Source organism: Leucoraja erinacea, chromosome 27 (genome assembly GCF_028641065.1).
Source record: "Leucoraja erinacea ecotype New England chromosome 27, Leri_hhj_1, whole genome shotgun sequence".
NCBI lineage: Eukaryota > Metazoa > Chordata > Chondrichthyes > Rajiformes > Rajidae > Leucoraja > Leucoraja erinaceus.
Window position 1 is genome coordinate 13,833,761 of NC_073403.1, and position 17,289 is coordinate 13,851,049.

A 17,289-nucleotide genomic window follows, 5' to 3' on the forward strand; every position below is an offset into this window, starting at 1 on the left:
AGGAAATAGGCGACGTTTCGGGTCGGAACCCTGAAGAAGGGTCTCGACCCGAAACATTGCCTATTTCTTTCGCTCCATAGATGCTGCCTCACCCGCTGAGTTTCTCCAGCATTTATGTCTACCTCCTGAACTTTTATCTCATGTTCCGTATTATGTTTACATATTCTGTTGTGCTGCAGCAAGCAAGAATGTCATTGTCCTATCTGGGACACATGACAATAAAACTCTCTTGACTCTTGGAACAGCAGAATGCTGGTTTACACAGAAGGCGAACACTAAATGCTGGAGGAACTAACCGGGACAGGCAGCATCTCTGGAGAAGGAATGAGTGACATCTTGGGGCGAGGCCCTTCTTCAGACTGAAACTTCCCCCTGAGTTGTTTCAACATTTTGTGTCCAACATGCAGGAGTGTTTTATTGTCATATTGTCCCAGATAGAACAATGGAATTCTTACTTGCAGCAGCACAACAGAATATATTGAGTCTGAAGGGTCTCGACCCGAAACGTCACCCATTCTTTCTCTCCAGAGATGCTGCCTGTCCCGCTGAGTTACTCCAGCTTTTTGTGTCTGTCTTATGTAAATATAAGAGCAAAAAGTTAAATGTGTGTATACATAACATGTATATAGGAAGTAACTGAGAAGGTAGACACAAAGTGTTGGAGTAACTCAACGGGACATGCAGCATCCCTTGTGAGAAGGAATAGGTGGAGTTTCGGGTCCAGACCCTTCTCTTCAGATCATCGTGCTGTTAAACCTGTATGTGTAGGAAGGAACTTCAGATGTTGGTTTAAACCGAAGAGTAAACAAAAAGTTGGAGTAACTCAGCGGATCAGGCAGCATCTTTGGAGGAAAGGAATAGCAACCCCCCTTCAGACCAGCGTGCTGTTAAACCTGATGCACTCCGGCAGACCGCAGCTCATGTCAACTCCGTGTGCTCCTCCCTCCTCTCTCCCGCCTCGAATCAGACCGTCGGCTGCCAGAGACTGAATAACAGCCGCAGCGATAGGTCGGCGCCCGACAGCGGGCCACTGACAGAGTGCAATGTTGCGGCGTCCGGTGGGGTAGAGTTTGGTCTGGGTAACGAGGGCCGCAGCCTCAGGAAAGTGAGTAGTGCTAGGCTGGGTTAATCTTACCAGGGGGCAAATGCGTAGAGTATATCGCCATTTTAATCCCAGAACGGCAAGGGGGTACAACCGCAGACTATACGGAGACGAGGCCTGAGGGTGGCAGACCCACATCGCCAGCCGCAGACCCACATCTCCTCTGTGTCATGGGACATGAGCTCAATAACACTCCTTCCTCTAATTCTGACCTCTTGCTCATCTCTAAACGTAACCGCCCTCCCCATCTGCGGCCTTGTCTTCAGCTGTTTGGGCAATAAATTCTTAAATTGACCTTAACATTCACGATAAAATCTTTACTTGTGTACACTGTTATTATCTTCTTGTGTCGCTTGGCACCAGTTTCTTCTTCTTATTTCTAACACTCCTCCGAAATGGAGTGGGCTTTATAGTTTGGTACGTAGGTTAACGGCGTTACACATGGATAGTGCCAGTCAGGGCAGTGGCTGCCTGAGGCGAGGCCATAGTGGTGTTTTTGCTGGATTTAATGTCGCTGAAGCTTTTGCTAAGCAATTATCAAGAGCAGAAATCCTGGGAGGTTATTTCGCATTATAATGTTGGTAGATAAGGATCAATTATAGTACAGGTACAGTGCCCTCCATAGTGTTTGGGACCCATCATTTATTTATTTGCCTCTGTACTGCACAATTTGAGATTTGTAATTAAAAAATCACATGTTATTAAAGTGCATGTTGTCAGATTTTACTAAAGGCCATTTTTATACATTTTGGTTTCACCATAATGTTTGGGACACAACAGTGTCATGTAAATTAAAGTAGTCATGTTTAATATTTATTGCATATCCTTTGCATGCAATGACTGCTTGAAGTCTGCGATTCATGGACATCACCAGTTGCTGGGTGGCTTCTCTGATGATACTCTGCAAGGCCTGTATTGCAGCCATCTTTAGCTTATGCTTGTTTTGGGGGCTAGTCCCCTTCAGTTTTCTCTTCAGCATGCTCATTTGGGTTCAGATCAGGTGATTGACTTGACCACTCAAGAATTGACAATTTTTTAGCTTTGAAAAACTACTTTGTTGCTTTAGAAGTATGTTTGGGATCATTGTCTTGCTGTAGAATAAACTGCCGGCCAATGAGTTTTGAGGCATTTTTTTGAACTTGAGCAGATAGGATGTGTCTATACACTTCAGAATTAATTATGCTACTGCCATCAGCAGTTGCATAGAAACATATGTATCATCAATGAAGATAAGTGAGCCAGAACCTTAAGCAGCCGCACATGTCCAGGCCATAACACCCCACCACCGTGTTTCACATATGAGGTGGTATGCTTCGGATCTTGAGCAGTTTCTTCTCTCCTCCATACATTGCTCTTGCCATCACTCTGATATAAGTTAATCTTTGTCTCATCTGTCCACAAGACCTTTTTCCAGAACTGTGGTTGCTCTTTTCAGTACCTGTAACCTGGCCATCCAATTTTTGCAGCTAACCAGTGGTTTGCATCTTGCAGCACAGCATCTGTATTTCTGTTCATGAAGTTCTGCCGACAGTGGTCATTGACAAATCCACTCCTGAAGATTGTTTCTGATTTGTCGGACAGGTGTTTGGGGGTTTTTCTTTATTATTGAGAAAATTCTTCTGTCATAAGCTGCGGAGGTCTTCCTTGGCCTGCCAGTCCCTTTGCTATTAGTAAGCTCACCAGTGCTCTCTTTCTTCTTAATGATGTTTCAAACAGTTGATTTTGGTAAGCCTAAGGTTTGGCTGATGTCTCGAACAGTTTTATTCTTGTTTCTCAGTTTCATAATGGCTTATTTGACTTTCATAGGCAAAACTTTGATCCTCATATTGATAAACAGCAATAAACTTTTCCAAAGACTGGGAGAAAGACTAGCTACTGAGAGCTCTCTTATACCTGCATTAGGAGGCATTTAAACACACCTGAGCAATTACAAACATTTGTGAAGCCATGTATCCCAAACATTATATTATGGTGCCCTGAAATTGGGGGGGGGGGACTATGTACAAACACAAAATCTGACAATGTGCACTTTAACCACATGTGATTTTTTTTTCTATGACAAATCTCAAATTGTGGAGTACAGAGGCAAATAAATAAATGATGGGTCTTTGTCCCAAACATTATGGAGGGCACTGTCGCTCTCCCATAACGCAGTTGGTCCATTCCTAAGAAACTTTTTTTTAAAATCGCATTGTTATTTTTTTCGCAGGATTTTCAAAACTAAAGGTTTTTTTAATAACTATAATTCAATCTTGTAACTGCAAGCTAAAAATAAAAAAGTCTATATATGTTACATTCTTCAATAGAGTATCATTGTACAAGAGCATTAGATGCGATTGCTTGTCAATATCTATGACCACCAGCAGATTAAGTAACAATGGTGTCAGATTATTGCTGAAGGGTTACATAGAAACAGTTTTATTTCCTAGACGGTTTTAATCCCAAAACTGCTTTTTCTTCTGTTTGCCAGTTTCCGACGTAGCTTCTAAGTGGGTCATATTATAACAAATTCTTTCCACATAATACAAATATTGCATTATATTCAATTTGTGTCCTACAAAGCAAATATAGAATAATAGAAATATATCCATGGTTTTTGGCTTTTAACGTGGCAAAACCGAGGATCAAACATTCTGAGCACATAAAGTTATCTTTATAGATTTGAGCAGCAGGATTTCATCTTTGCATGAAATCCATATTAGATTAACATGCATTTTGTAAAGCACTGAAGAGGAGACCACATTGTAATCACCAAATGCAATATACTACATCGAAAGAAGTGTACATGAACATACTTTCCCTGAAATTGTTTGGATCCCTGGATAATGGAAAAGGAATAAATGAAAGGACAGGATCAGACACGAGAAGATCCATATGAAGGGCATTAGTAGGTGGGGATGGAAGAGTGAATTAGCGTTTCGTGAGGGAATAGTTCTTTAAAATGCTGAAAGAGGAGACGATGGGAATATGTATCTGCTGATGGACTCTAGGTGGTACTGTTAGTGGAGGCTGGTGGGTGAAAGGTAAGAACTGGATCTTTTCCTGTTCTGTCCAGGAGAAGAATGAGAGCAAACGTGCGGGAAATAGATGAGATGTAGTTCAGAGTTCTGTCCACTGGTAGAGACAAAGTCACAAGTAAGGAAGAAGAAAAACATTTCAAAGCCAATTGTGCAGTCAAAGTAAATGTGGCAGAGACAGAGGAACTAAGAAATTGAATGGGATCCCTACAGGAAGTAGAAGAGTGGGAAGTATAATCAGGGTAGCTCTGGGAGTGTGATCTTGTGGATATTTTGCTCATACCTTTACTATGAAACTAGCTATGAGACCATTTGACCTAGGGGTGAGTTAGTTGAATTACATTATGTGTTGGGGAGGATCTTGTCTATATCTGAGATCCACTGCAAATTAAGGTTAATCTACTGAGCTGATATGGTGTGCTGTGCTGGTCAGGTCAAATTAGGATTAAGTCATAGAAATACTTCCATTAGTAGATATCAACCAAGCCCTACTCCATTCTGTTTTGGAAATAAATTAAATTTCCCTCATGATCATTGGATCCAATTGTGAGAACATTACTCAACAGGCTATTAAGGATGGGGAAATAAACCTTTAGAAAAATGAGTGAATAAAATATCTCTTGTACAACCATCTGCAGTAAAATCAGAACTCCAAGGGAAGTTCAAGAAAGAAACACAAAGACTCACTGGTAGAGTTGCGCATAAACAATAAAACATGGAGAACAGATGCAAAGGACGGAGATAAACATTGTGTAACTTGCAATTTTACAGTGTTGACTGACTAATCAATCAGTTATCAAGTACAAGGCCTGTGAAGTATGCCTGTGAATCAAAATCAGCTGTGCATTACATGGGTTCAGTTTAGCCTCTGATTGCCCAAGGAGCCCCAACTGCTTTAGGAATTCAGCTTGTATTGACATGTCATGACAAACCCACCATTCAAGCTGCATTCTGCCTTTGCAGATCCAAGGGGCTGAATGGCTTCTTGTGCCAGCAATCTGGCCAACATGGTGGTACCAGTAAAAGCCACTAAGTGCTGGAGTAACTCAGCAGGTCAGGGAGCATCTCTGGAGAGAATGAATTGGTCACATTTTGGGTCAGGACTCTTTTTTAGATGTCCCAAACTGTCACCTATTCATGTTCTCCAGAGATGCTGCCTGACCTGCCGAGTTACTCGAACACAGTGTCTTTTAAAAAAATATATAAATGAATATTTGCAGTTCCTTGTGTCTCCATGGTGGTATAATTCATATTCATAAAGTAAATTAGTTTAAAAATTATTGCCTCCATCCTTTGAGGTAATGGGCCATTTTGTTTATATTGCACAGGTGCATCCCGTGAAAGGATTCTAGTGGTCCTGAGACATATGGTGCTTCTCTCTGGATGCTCTCCACCCACATCCTAGCTTCAATCTTCTCCAAGCTCAGTCAGAACAGGTGAGGAATGAACTACTTAAATGTTGTCTCTGGAACCTCACCTTGTGACATCCTCCCAGCAAATGACTGAACATCTGTATTGATTTTTGCAACTGATCTATTCAGCAATTCTTATTGATTTTCATCATATGCCTGACCTGATAATCATGTTGACAGCATTCTCCTGTCATTATGGGCCATGGCGTTCTGTTTGATGTAATTCCTGGGAAGCAATAATTCAAGCTGGTATGGAAAATGGCCATTGATAATGAATATATAGCTTAGGTAGCAAGTGTTTCACCAGGCTTGTTAAATCTATGCATAATCGTTGCATTTTGTTTCTGTTTGATGCAGAAAACAAAAGCAGTTTGAGGGGGAAAAATAGGAGCAGGGAGGTGCTACTGCAGTTGTTCAGGGTATTGGTGAGACCACAACTGGAGTTCAGTTTTGGTCTCCAAATCTGAGGAAAGACATTTTTGCCATAGAGGGAGTACAGAGAAGGTTCACCAGACTGGTTCCTCGGATGTCAGGACTTTCATATGAAGAAAAACTGGATAGACCCGGCTTGTACTTGCTAGAATTTAGAAGATTGAGGAGGGATCTTATAGAAACTTACAAAATTCTTAAGGGGTTGGACAGGCTAGATGCAGGAAGATTGTTCCCGATGTTGGGGGAGTCCAGGACAAGGGTTCCCCACAGTTTAAGGATAAGGGGGAAATCCTTTAGGACCGAGATGAGAAAAACATTTTTCACACAGAGAGTGGTGAATCTCTGGAACTCTCTGCCACAGAAGGTGGTTGAGGCCAGTTCATTGGCTCTATTTAAGAGGGAGTTAGATGTGGCCCTTGTGGCTAAAGGGATCAGGGGGTATGGAGAGAAGGCAGGTACAGGATACTGAGTTGGATGATCAGCCATGATCATATTGAATGGCGTTGCAGGCTTGAAGGGCCGAATGGCCTACTCCTGCACCTATTTTCTATGTTTCTATGAAAGGAAAAACTTGGATTGATAAAGATTCTTGTAGTTTAGAGATACAGCATGGAAACAGGCCCTACAGCTCACCAAGTCCATGCTGACAATCGATCTTCACATAAAATCCCACTTTCTCATCTAGGAGTAATTTACAGATATCAATTAATCTACAAATCAAAGGTACACAAAATTGCTGGAGAAACTCAGCGGGTGCAGCAGCATCTATGGAGCGAAGAAAATAGGCAACGTTTCGGGCCGAAACCCTTCTTCAGACTGATCCTACACATCTACATGTCTTTGGGATGTGGGAGGAAACAGGAACACCTGGGAGAAAACGCACACAGTCACAGGGAGACTGTGCAAACTCCACACAGATTGTACCCGAGGTCAGGAACAAATCTCTGGGTCTCTAATGCAGTGAGGCAGCAACAGTTTGATGAAGGGTTTCGGCCCGAAACCTCACCTATTTCCTTCGCTCCATAGATGCTGCTGCACCCGCTGAGTTTCTCCAGCATTTTTGTGTATCTTCGAGCATCTGCATTTCCTTCTTGAACACAGCTCTACCAGATGTAGTTTTGGTTTCATGAAGTATTATCTTGATTTACAGGCAATGAAGTACTTGTAACTGTTACAGTTGTATTATGGGAAAAGCAACACTAATGTATAACAAGATATTACAGCTCGCAATGATAATTGGGTAATTTGATTTAATGATGTTGAGAGATTTTGAAAGATGTCTCCTTTTAATCAGGAATGGAGACCGTGTCGTGCTGAATGCATCATTTGAAAGACTTCTCTAATAGAGTAGCACTTTCTTCTGGCCTGCCATGCTGAATTATCATCAGCAGCAGAGACCTGGGCTGATGTTCTCTTTCTCCACATCCCTGCATCCCCAATTTCCATAATCTATCAATCTGTTGAGGTTATTTGCAGCATCAAAACCAACATCAAAATCAGATCATAAGATCTGGCGATCTTTTAACAAAATGTTGATTTTTTTAAGGAGTTCTTCAGTGATCAATTTTAATCTGGTCCCCAAGCATTTAACTACCACATCTGTACATCTTATTGCAGTATTTCCAAATAGATCTGGAATGAATCATAGACACAAAGTGATAGAGTAATTCACCGGGTCAGGCAGCATCCCTGGAGAACATAGATAGGTGACATCTTAGGACAGAACCATTCTTCAGACTGAATGAACGAATGGAATGAAACATGCTGGTTTTCTGTAATGATTGTTATTATTTTGGTGGTGCTGTGCAACTGCTTTTAATATTGGACATCCACAATGAATCTTCTATATATTTATTTTGCCTTTTGCTCTACTAAACGTTGTCGTCCTGCTCTCAGGGCATAGGCAATTCTGCAGAGATACAGTAAAGCCTTTTAACCACGAGATATCCCTTTGAACCGGATTCTGTCTGCCTTTCAATATAATCGCACATCATCTTCTGGCACCCATTCCTCGAAGGTAATCAGGCATGAAAACCCCAGCTTGTGTTGCAAAGTCTCCAGCTCACTGAAGCTGATGAAGCTATACATCTTCTCTCTCCCACTGTTCCAAGTCCTGGAGCTGGGATGGAAATTGCAGGTTTGAGAGTTGAGACTAAATGGTGTAAAAGCTTTATTTAGAAGTATTCTTTATAAACCTATCTTTATATGCTTTATCAACTCTTGGATTATGGAGTTACACAGCACAGAAATACAGAAACAAACTTCAACTCAAGCAGTCCATGCTATCAGTTTCCTATCTCTGGGTAGCTGATAGTATTATAAATACACCAGACTAAGTGGGACACGTTGGGTCCCTGTCACACAGGAGACTTGATTCCCGAACACAATTTTCCACCACTCACCCATAGGCACAGGCGCAGCTCATTTCCCCTCATCTCTCCTCATCACCCTCCCTCTTCTTTCCCCTCTCCTCCTCCCCTCCCCCAATCCCTCCCTCACCTCTCTCTCCCTCTCTTTTCCCCTACCGCCAGTCACTCCCTCCCTCCCTCTATAACTCATCTCCCCTCCCTACTCCCTCTATCCCCCACCTCCACCACTCCTCACCTACCCTATCCCTCCCACTATCCCTCCTCACTTCTCCCACTATTCCTCCTCACCTCCCCCACTGCCCTCCTCTCCCTCCTCCCCCCTCTCCCTACCTCCTCCACTTCGCCCTCCTCACCCTCTATTCCCCTTCCTTCCCCACTCCCCCTCCTCACCTCCTCCCTCTTCTTTTCCCTCTCCTCCTTCCCTACCCCAATCCCTCCCTCACCTCTTCTTTTCCCTACCCTCCCTTCCTCCCTCCCTCCCTCCTCTAACCCCTCCCCCCCACTTCTTTCCTCTCCCTCTATCCCCTCTCATCCCCCACACTCCCTCCTCATCTCCCCCCAGATCTCGAGATTGCCACTCCTCTCCCTTGTGTGCCCCGGAGGAGCATCAGCCATCGGAGCGGATCCTCGGCTTGGCCCGGAAGCACCGGCAGCTAGTGCCACGCCGGCATGTGGGCGGGGGGGGGGAGGGGGGGGTGGAGAGCTCGGAGAAAGGGCAAGGGAAAAGCTATGGGGGAAGAGGGGGTTATCACGGTGGAGGGGGGCAGGCGTCAGCAAGGGGGACCAGAGGAGAACGGGCTGGAGGTGTGGGGCGTTGCGATGGCAGTGTGTTTGGGACTCACAGTGGGTGCTGGACACTCTCCTCCACCAGGATCAGACTCTCTGCTTTCCGTTTGGTGACATCTCCGACTCCGGGCCGCTTCCAGTCCCTCCGAAAATTGTGTTCGATTGGAGACTTCGGCCTGCCACCTACATCGTCCCTCAGCTCCAGCAAAGACGCCATGGAGCGGGAAGGGGCGGCCCACCCCGGAGAGTGACAGGAGAAGCGACCAATCAGTGCGGCGCTGACTGGCACTAGTGATCGATCTGCGCACGTGCGTTTTTTAAGATTTTTAAACCTAACCTTTACAATATACCACTGATCGGAACAAAACGGTGCACTCGCAACTTAGGAGAACGGTGAGTGAGCTGACGAATAATCATAATGCTATCGCGTACCATTTTTGCGCAAATGGGAAAACCGTGCAAACCGGAAGAGCACAAGATCAGAGTTTTAGTTACTCCAAATTGAAAATCTATCATTTTAATTGAAACTTCAAAGTAGGATAGAAAAGTAAAACCAAACAAAAAGAATGGCAGGGCAAACTCAAATTGCTGTGTACCTATTCCTTGTATTTATTTTCAGCTGGAATAAAAAAATGTTGTTCGTATTTCTCCCTGTTTTTGCCTTCTAAGATCCACACATCCACATCCCTATTAACCAGCAAAAAAGGTGGCTCTTACTGATGTGTGAATGATGTTTATTCATGTATGCTGAGCGTTAGCATGCCGTATGATTAGTAGGGATCCTTCCTGCAGAATCCAATCTGTTTCATACCTGATTATTGTCCAGTCAAGCCTTTATTGAAGATCAAGTCATCACTAGGAGAAAGATATTTGCATCATTGAGCAGGGTGACTGGAGTGAAGTAAAAATCTTATAATCTGCATGCCATTGTTAATGCTGCTTCTCTAGTTTAGTTTATTATTCTCACGTGTAACAAGGTACAGTGAAAAACTTTTTGTTGTCTGCTATTCAGACAAAGAAAAGTATGTGATTATAAACAAGCCGTCAGTGTACAGGTAAAGGAGAGGGTGCAGCATTGCATGTGTAGTGCATGATAATGTCTGATTAAAGTTAGTTCAAAAGTCTCTAATGAGGTAGATGGGAGTTCAGGACTGCACTCTAGCAGATGAGAGGACAATTCAGTTGCCTGATAACAGCTGGGAAGAAACTGCTCCTGAATCTCCCTTATCTGCCTCCTTGCCTTTGAGCCTTTCAGCCATGTTCAAGGTCAAATTATAGGGGCAGCTCAGTGGCGTGGCAATTAGTGCGTCTGCCTGGTAAACCATATTCCGTAATCATCTTCTTAAACTCTTCTTCCAGATTACCTCATATGCGTATGAGCATTCTTGTACCTTTTGTAGAAAGTAACTAATTTTCCTTCTGCTTTCTTTTCAGAACAATGTTCCTGGTTGGCCTGACCGGCGGGATTGCAACGGGGAAAAGCACAGTTGCCAATGTGTTTCGTGAACTTGGATGTCCTGTTATAGATTCTGATCAGATAGCAAGACAGAGTAAGTTTTAATTAACTCGTGAAATCCTGCTATATATTGGCATAATATTGAAAAAATACAGTTTCTCCAATATTGGTACAAAATCTCCTAAACTATAAAACTATATTCTGTAACACTATTTTGCATTCTGGTATTTTTATATTAGCTGTTGTGTTTGTGTATGGCTTGATTGTACTCCAGTATCGTATGATTTGACTGGGTAGCACGTAAACAATGCTCTTCACTGTATCTCCGTATAATTGACAATAATATACCAATACAAACTGTACAGATTACTGTTTCTCCACATATAAATTGTTTTATTCTGATATTTGTACGGTATTTATCAGGTTGAAGAAATATAATTCTTACTTTGACATTCTTTTAAACTGTTGCTTCCTGATCTGTTAAATAACTCCAGAAATATTTTGCTTATTTTAGATTTCCAGCAACTTTGGTGTCACCATCTTGACCTAAATTGGTATTTTCCTTGTATCGAGATTTATATTTGTTCAATGGTACTTTGACAAGGCATCGGGGGTCTGTTACTCATAGAGTCATACTTCACGGAAACAGGCCTTTTGTCCTAAATTGTCAATGCTGACCAAGATCTCCCCCACCCCCCAAACAGTATCTAGAAAGGTGTACTTGTTCTAGAGGGGAATTGCCCACTGGAGATCTACCTTCTCCCTTTCCTAGTCATCATCCATCTACTTTCTGCCTTCACCTTCTGTGTGACCACCTCACTATAACTCCCATCTATGATACACTCTCATCTCCTAGTTGATCCTGAGGAGGGGCAATCAGGAGAAACATAGAGTTGAGTGGTCCTTTTTTTATTATTACTGACTGCTGTTAATTGTGCACATTTAGATTGTAGTAGTAGATTTTTGGAGAGTAATTTGGATTTGGAGAGTAATTGGTAATTAAATGGTCGCAGATACTTCTGAAGGGACGATCGTTGAGAAATGGAAACTCACATCAGTTTCAATTGGATGTATGAGGCCACACTGGAAAACCAGGACCAGGAGAGGCCAGTGCAGACATTTATGCGAGTACCAATGCATAAGTCACTACATGTAGCACAGCAGGTTAACAAAGCTGATTCTAATTATTTTAGTTTATTTGCAAAGTGGGAATAATAAAGATGAGAATTTAAGTTATCTTGTTTATATTTGATGGAGCTCTACATATATTACTGGGCTCCATACTATTATCTAGTGGATAGCGAGGCAGGGGCAAAGAAGCAAAATAAGAATTTCCAGAACTGAAAAAGTTTAATCTTTCAGGAAAGATTTTTTTTTAAATGGGGTGTCATTCACAAATGGGCTTGTAAATTATGGAACAGTTAATGTGGTAAACATCAAAGCTTCAGGTTGAGACCAGAATGTGGGAGTCGTAAGTATAAAATTGTCACTAAAAACAAATGTGATGGCTTATTTGGAGTTACTCAGCGGGACAGGCTGCATCTCTGGAGAGAAGGAATGGGTGATGTTTCGGGTCGAGATCTTTCTTCAGATGCTGCCTGTCCCGCTGAGTTAGTCCAGCTTTTTGTGTCTATCTTTGGTTGAAACCAGCATCTGCAGTTCCTTCCCATACATTCAGTTGGACTGAATGGGCTGTTTAAATGGGATGTGTGTCTGGAAGATGAACTAATACGCTGTATTTATTTCCCATAAGTTGTCCAGTTAGACTCACCTGTGTACTGGGCAATAGTGAATTCCTTTGGTCAGGAGATCCTGCTGGAGGACAGAACAATCAACAGGGAGAGGCTGGGCAACATTATTTTCTCCGACAGAGAGAAGCGGCAACTCCTGAATTCCATCACTCATCCTGCTATCCACAAAGCCATGCTCAAACAAGTCATTAAATATTTTATTCAAGGTAAGAGTTAAGCTGCAAGCAACATTGACTTTGCATTACATTTGTATTGCAAAAATACAAAAGCCTCATTTATAGAAGTATCTCTGAATATGTTTATAAATTTTAATTTTTTATTTTACTTTTTGGATGTTCTTATAAATAGCAGAAAATGCCAGGCAGGTAGGTAGCCAATATTTAGCACCTCCCCTTTAATCACAATTATTTTATTCATCTTGAGAAGGTACTCTCAGCCCATGTGATCACACGCCAGAACCAATAAAATAGTAAGAAAACAAGAACAATTAAGGAAATTTATCGTCTGGAAAATTTTTCACCAAGACGCTTTGGGCATCAGAAACAGTACAAGAGATTATAGTCGCAATGTAATCACAACCGATGCTGCAAGTTTTCAACGTTTATCTATTCAACACAACCAGAAGTTTGTTTGCTGTTTTACTGTTTTCAGTTGTCGTGTGATTGGGAGTCTGTTCCATGAGTGCATCTATTCTGGCAGTGTTGGGGAAACCAGCTATCATCCGAACTTGAACTGCCCAGACAAGATCAGATTCCTGAATGGACCACTCAAATGCTAAGGATGCATTTCCAATCTTCCAATCTTTACAGCAGCCCTTGCACTTATTTGTATCTGCATTTTCTTTGTCGCCATAACATATTCTGCACTCCAATTTCTTTCTCTTTATGCACTACCTGTTGTATTCATGCATGGTATGATTGCACTTGTGTATGGTATGATCGGCCTGGATAGCGCGGTAAACAATTGTTTTTACTATATCTCGGTGCACGTGACAACAATATATACAATACCCTTGCAGGACCTATAGGTATAACCTCTGATTCTCTCCAATGTGTTCAATTACACACTTTGCTCCTAAGTTATGGTTTGTATTGTTATTGGAAACACTTTGTGTGGAATGGTAGAATGTCGGTTTATTGGCAGGAGAGAACAATAGCACTGAATTATGGCTACTTTAGTTGTAGATTCTGGACAGTGGGGCCTGCAAGCAGAAAGCAATGGAGAAGATGCACATTGTCTATTGATGAGTCTGTTTTGGATTTAGAACTCTTATATCTGGAAAAGTCCATAATTTAACCAGCACCCCCTTGTATATTCACCAGCTAAATACTTGATTCATATAAATGTAGCTAGCAGAGTAAGAAATAAATATTTGATGACATACAGTTGACAAACAGTCTCAATTTAGTTGGTGCAAAACAGGAGTATAATCTTTGTTTTTCTCTACAGGGTATCGGTATGTTATTCTTGATGTCCCACTTTTGTTTGAGACTAAAAAAGTGGCTAGATTCATGAAGCATACCATAGTTGTTTACTGGTAAGTTTTATGTAAAGCCCTTTTAATGTCAGATGGCTTGATGTTGTCGGCTTGGTGTTGTGTGTTCTCTTTGTGAAGTTCTCTATTTATTTTGGTGTTGGAGCAAGGGGTCCAGAAAAAGTTGGAAATCAAAAAATTGTCAATGTTGGAAACTGGAAACAGAAATAGACAAAGCTGGAAAAATTCTGCATGTCGGACAATATCTACAAAAATAAAACTGAGTTAATATTGCAGGTCCAGATTTATCACTTTGCTCATGGAAAGTGCAATACTGTTGGAATTATTTGTCCTCCAACATTGCCTCTGAGCACGGTTCCTCCAAAGCAAGTGACCAGGAGCCGAGATTTGCTGGGTACTTTCCTCTCTGATGAAATCAGATGGACGTCCTTTCTAGTTCGGAGGATGGGGTCTGGGAAGCTGCATCATGAGCGGCAGCAGGATGTTTCTTTTGTTCCTTTTTATTTTTGTCTCTTCATACCGAAGGATTAGTACCCATCGTACCAGACCTTACCTACTCTCTATTCCTTAGCAGGGAACCATTTAGATTTAACTGTTGACCATTTGGGTACTTCATAAATTCAGAATTCAATTAAGCTACAGTATTCATTGAATGATATAAAATGGACAGGAGACCACTTTTTTGCTGATTAGTCCCGTTTGCCTATTGAGCTGTAGTTTTAATTTTCCTTTGCTTTTTTTGCTTCCAATTTATATTCTAGGAGTTGCTCTTCAATTTAACCTTCTTTCCTCAGACTGTTGCAAGTGAATAATGAAATGTATCTTCTCATTCAATATTTCATTGGAGAAGTTTTGTCTGAGTGCGCTTGTGCTAATTGTCTGTGACAGAGAGATAATGTTGTCTGCTGTGCCATAGTGACCCTCAAGCCCAGCTGACCCGGTTGATGCAGAGAAACAACTTGATCCAGGAAGATGCAGAGCAACGCATTAGTGCCCAGATGCCATTGGAACAGAAGCGGATGATGGCGAGCCATGTGATTGATAACTCTGGCGATCCTGCCAGTACATACCGGCAAGTTTGCAAGCTGCACTCTCAGCTAGAAGACTCCATGGACTTTTTAGCAGTAAGGTTGCTAGCTGTGGTCACTGTCACTGGATTTGGAGGCCTTTTGTACATGTTGATGAAAAGATGTATTATTTAAGGTCTGCTGTGACATGTGAAAATCTTTTAGCACTAAATGGAACAGGTATAAGTTGGGAGTAGTAAACAGAGAATGGACGTGTTGCTGCTGAACAATGTTCATTTAAATTCATTTCTCTTTTGTGATAGTCATTTTCTCTCGTCCTATATCGCTATAAGATTGAAGAGATTTCTGCACAAATTATCAATAAGCTGCTTTCTGTTTTTGTCAGCTTATCAGAACTAAAATGTACGAATCACGTGAGGAAATTTCCAGTGCTTTGAGATAGCTGCATCATTAAACTCTGCCGAGTATACAAGCCTTTAATTGAATATCAAAGACTATTGTCTGGATATGCTTTACTTCCAAGCTCGCAAGAGATATTTGTGAAATTTGACTGTGTAAGTTGCCCAAAAAATGACCAGAATAAATCCAAACTAGACCGATATCAATATACAAAGTAAATGTCTAGATTTCCAACACCACCACACAATCTCTCTCTTCAGGAGAAATGTATTGCTCCAACATGTTTTTATAGTGGCACAGTGTGGATTGCCATTTCACAAAGTATGCTATTCATTACTGTGATTTACAACAGTAAAAGCTCCACCTTTTATTTAATAATACCCTGCATGTTGGACTTAATTTATTTGTGCAGGTGAGGTGAGTGAACTTGCATGATAGTAGTTAATATATATTTCGAGGCCTGCACATTGGGTGCAGATTTGGAACCTTGATCAGTGCAAAATCAAAAAAAGAAAAGTGACTTAAATGCTGTGTAACTAGGTACGGGACCAACAGTCGGTTCAATCCTGTAGGTAGTGTAGTGGAAATGCATAATGTAGTGATATCCACTTACAAATAAATTACCATGTGGGATCATTTGGAAACACCTCTCTTCTGATTTCTGATTTAAATAAATGACGTGAAATTTGGTGCAAGGTGTTTGGCATCAAGAAATCACAATTGATGCAAAATTGACTTCTTTTGTAGGAGGAAGTGCAAAACGTGCTACCAGTCTGCTGATTTCTTTTTTCTATTTTGTCATTTTTTTAATTTAAAATTGATGGAGATCGGGTGAAGTGTAAAACGGTTTCCCGATGTGCTATAGTTTGCTCTGCACTTTTACTAAAGGCTAGATTCTCTAAGTTTCCGAAAGCATTGACATTAATTTTTGTATCTGCAATGGAGGTGGCTTCTTTTTAAACAGAACTGTTGCTCCTCAATGAGAAGGTGTCCTTTAAGTAGTGGTATTACTCTCATGTCCTTACTCCAGTAATTATTACTCTATGAGCCTTTATTGTGATGACCAATGGGCTCAACTTTATTGTGAGAGGATGGTAGGTTTGATGAGAAGCCAGATGCACACTTAAGTTTCATCACATTTTCCCCATTAGCAATGCTTTTTGTATTAAAAATTACTCAGTAGAGATCATTTCTCCCATCCCATTCCACTCTGTCATCCCTGGGGAGTTGGCATAAGTGTACGTTTTTTTTTACTATCAAGTGAAATTGGCTGAATCACTGCACATTTGCTCAAAACATTTTAAATAAGAATATTTTATACTTCTCTAGAATAATAAGATTGTATTAATTCATTTCAATGTTTGTGGGAAGATAAGATAAAAAGGCTCACTCACAGGCCAAAATGAATGTCTTCTATTGTTCCAATACACTCAAATGGTATATCTCCTGAGGGAACGATGAATGCCCTTGCCACTTCAGCTTGGGCTGCCTTCTTAGTTTCAGGGTAATCGACAGAAATTAAAATCAAACATTGGTGCCATGAAGGTTCACTTTATGTCCATCTACTTTAAGCCCCAAGATGCCCATGAGCATATAGAGACGTGGATAAGTCTCCCACATGTGCATTTTGTGTAATTGCTCAAATAGGAAGCTAGTAATTGAGTTGCTTTCCTTGAACTTGCCTTTGTAAATGATGCCTGACATATATAAATAAACCAGCATTGCCCTGCCTTTGAATTAGTTTGAAAAGAGTGTGTTTGAGGCTGATTTGATCTATTGAAATTGTTTTCAGTTTGTTGATTTACAGTTTGACCAGCACAGATCTTTAAGAATCTGTCTTCTGCAGTTTGTGTCTATATGGGTATAAGCTTCAAACACTGTGGAATAATGACATATAATATTTTCTATACTTTGAGAGTGTCGGCCTAGCATTGCCTGGATCTTGAAAATCTTAATAAAGTAGACTGGTCAGGTTGTCAAGACAAAATAGGAGGGAAATAGCAAATTGTTGTGCTAATTTGGTTACGTCCAAAGTGTGGCTG

General features: G+C 41.3%; 1 protein-coding gene across 1 annotated transcript; it reads left to right on the top strand.

Moving 5' to 3' along the window:
* The first annotated feature begins 962 nt into the window (after positions 1-962).
* On the top strand, positions 963-16,978 carry dcakd (dephospho-CoA kinase domain containing). Its single transcript, XM_055657100.1, has 6 exons — positions 963-1,105; positions 5,448-5,555; positions 10,553-10,668; positions 12,328-12,531; positions 13,775-13,862; positions 14,737-16,978. The coding sequence occupies exons 2-6, from the start codon at positions 5,503-5,505 to the stop codon at positions 15,020-15,022; spliced, it is 747 nt and encodes a 248-aa protein (XP_055513075.1). The 5' UTR covers positions 963-1,105; positions 5,448-5,502; the 3' UTR covers positions 15,023-16,978.
* The last annotated feature ends 311 nt before the right edge of the window (positions 16,979-17,289 follow it).